Here is a 3,047-nt window from a genome sequence, read left to right on the forward strand (position 1 = left end):
GCCGCGGGCGGGGACGCGGGCGGAGGAGGCGCCGCCGCGGAGCCCCCGGACGCGACCATGTCGGAGGTGCTGCCCTACGGCGACGAGAAGCTGAACCCCTACGGCGACGGCGGCGACGTGGGCCAGATCTTCTCCTGCCGCCTGCAGGACACCAACAACTTCTTTGGCGCCGGGCAGAACAAGCGGCCGCCCAAGCTGGGCCAGATCGGCCGGAGCAAGCGGGGTGAGTTCGCTGCCCCCTCCCCGGACGCCCCCTTTCTTGGGCGCCGAGGCCTGGCCGAGGTTTGTGGGGCTCTTCCGCACCCGGGAGCCGGTTCCGACCGAGTGGAATCCCATCGCGCGGAACTGGGGGGCATCCCGCACTGCGGGTTGGGCACCGGCTGGCCGCGGAAACCCCTCCCCCTCAGCCCGATTCCCGCCGGGGTCACCTAGGGGGCGTGGCGGCTTCTAGCGGCCGCGGGGGCCGGAAGGTTATTCCCGGGTCCCCCACCCGCGCCAAAGTTTGCCTTTCGATTTCTACCCCCTCCCCTTTTGCGCAGTGTAGTCGAAGCTGTGCTCGCTCTACAACCCAGGGTGGGGGGGGGGCGTCCCAGGGCTCCCCAAGGGACGGCGTGGAAAACTGACGGGCGAGACCCCACTACCGCGGAGAAGGCGAGGGGCTTTCGGAGCGCCCGGGCTTCTCATTGTTACTTGGCAGGGGGAGGGGTGGCCGAGCCCCGGCGCTCGGCGCGGGAGCTGGAAAAGCCCCGGGGAGACTGGGACGCGGAGAAGCCCCAGAGGCGCGGGGACGAGGAGGGAGACCGNCGGGTGGTGGCTGGGGAGGGGGAGACCGAGAGGGGCAGAGACCGAGACAGAGCTCCGGAGAGGGAGCCAGAGCGGGAGACCCCGTGAGCCGGGGACGCCAGTCTGGGGAGGGTAGAAAAGCAGCTGAAACAATGAGGGCCACCGACACCCCAGACGGAGAGAGACCCGGAGACCTCGACAGGTGACGGCCACGCCGAGAGACCGATGGCTGGACTGAGGAAGGCGAGGCTAGGTGGGGAGCGACGCTGCGGAGCCGGGCCGGCGGGGGGCCGGCAGCCCGGGAGGCTCTNTCCTAGAGCCGGAGACCTGGGCTCCTCCTCCCCGCCCTCTCCAGCCCCAGAGCCTTCTTTCTAAATAAATGCGCCCGGGCAGAGGTGAGGTGGGGTGAAGACGCGCGGTCAGTGAGCGTCTCGGCTGCGGCCGGGCCTGCGGGATTTGCGCCGTCTTTGCTGCCTTTTCTCGGAAAGCGGGCGGGACGCAGCGTGCGGTGGGGGGAGTGGTTCAGAGGAAAGCGGCGCGGGGTCCCCCCGCCCAGGCAGAGGAGGATGGGGCTGTGTCGGCGCGCGAGGAGCCCCCCCTCCCTCGCCCTCCCGCATNTCACGTCTCCTTTTCTCCCCTTTTTTTGCAGTTGTTATTGAAGATGATAGGATTGATGACGTGCTGAAAAATATGACAGACAAGGCACCTCCTGGTGTCTAACTCCCCCCACCCCCCAAAGACAATGAGTTAAAGGGAGAGAATAAGAACGGCGGTAACAGTCATTGGCAAAAAGCATGAAAAGAGAAAGCACTTTGAAATTTATTACTAGCTTGCTACCCGCGATGAAATCAACAACCTGTATCTCGCGTCAGGCCGGGAGGCAGATGAGGCGGGAGGAGGAGGAGGAGAAGGCTCTGGGCTCCTCAGCAAAAACAAAAATTAAAAAAAAATTAAAAATATGAAAATCACTCTAAACACACACACACACACACACATACACACACAAAGAAATAAAGAAGTCTCAGTTGCAGCTACTTGTCAAAATTAATATCTATTTCTTTTTATATACAGTGAATATTGCACAATTATAGATCTGGATTTTGAGCCACTTAAATAATGAAGCAGCGACACCGGGTGTTTTGAATGTTGGCATTCTTCGCTGATTTGGCTGTTCCCAATGTTTACATTATTTAATCTTGCAAAAATGGTTCTGTGCACTTGGATGTGAAATGCTGTCCAGTTTTTTTTTTTTTATGTTGTTCTCCTTGGATGTACAAGAAAAAAAAATCAGCAAACGATCTCTATAGATATTGTTTTATTTTGGTCATCTTTTGAAGTTATCAGGAATGTGTTTAAAACAAGAAGAGAACTTTTCTAAGGAATGATACCTAGACCGAATCATTGTCTTATTTTAAAATGACTTGTAAAGCTTGTGTTTCTCTGTTGCTGCGAGCTATTTGCCCAAGTTAATGCAAATGGACACATTTTATATGTCAGGAAAAAAAAACACACAAAAACAAAAGAAAAAAAAATGCTTGAGCTTTTTCTAACCTCTTCCTGCAGTCTGTTGTGTGAGCAGCCTGTTTTTTCTCTCTAATATTGTGTCAGTTTATTCTCTTTGATGGGCTGTAAAAAAAATATAATCACGAGAGTGCCAAATATCTTGAAATGCCAAAAGGCATTTGGGTTTCTTTCTTTTTCCCTGTGCTCTGAGTCCACGTTAAGGAATGCTTGGAGTGTCTTTTCTGTTATTTATAGGGGTTCTCTTAAGGCACACCAGCTGCCTGTTTTGCATGGTATTTGCAAAAAAAACGCCTCTTGCGTGAGGAAATCTTTTACCACTTTTTGTTTGCAACTTTGGACCTCAAGAGGTTTCTTTCCTCCCCTGTTCCCTCTTTTCTTAATTCGATATTCTGGATGTTGCACCTTTAACCAGCACACAGGGCTATTTCTCCAATGTACAATAAAAGAATTGTTCCTGTGTCTCACTCCTCTCTCGTCTCTGCTTTGGTGGGGGGTGGGGTGGGGGAGATGTGCTTTTTGTCTGCCGGCTGCAGATGAGGAGGGAATGGTGGCTCTGGCCGGTGGTGTGGGGGGACTGTGTGGGTTGGGCGCAGATGGCAGGAAAGACATTGCATTGGCAGGGCCATCGCCCAAGGGAGAGTTTATTCCATTTGGGGTTGCATTTGTCTCCCTGCTTCCCTGAGGTTTCTGCCATCCCTTGTGGGGTGTGCAGAGAACGAGGTCCTGTACATCAGGCGGCA

General features: G+C 54.8%; 1 protein-coding gene across 1 annotated transcript; it reads left to right on the top strand.

Moving 5' to 3' along the window:
* Positions 1-6: 6 nt before the first annotated feature.
* Positions 7-2,771, top strand: CAMK2N1 (calcium/calmodulin dependent protein kinase II inhibitor 1). The gene is made up of 2 exons (XM_077775658.1): positions 7-223; positions 1,433-2,771. The coding sequence occupies exons 1-2, from the start codon at positions 58-60 to the stop codon at positions 1,501-1,503; spliced, it is 237 nt and encodes a 78-aa protein (XP_077631784.1). The 5' UTR covers positions 7-57; the 3' UTR covers positions 1,504-2,771.
* The last annotated feature ends 276 nt before the right edge of the window (positions 2,772-3,047 follow it).

This window comes from Crocuta crocuta, unplaced genomic scaffold (assembly GCF_008692635.1).
Source record: "Crocuta crocuta isolate KB4526 unplaced genomic scaffold, BGI_CrCroc_1.0 scaffold127, whole genome shotgun sequence".
Classification (NCBI taxonomy): domain Eukaryota; kingdom Metazoa; phylum Chordata; class Mammalia; order Carnivora; family Hyaenidae; genus Crocuta; species Crocuta crocuta.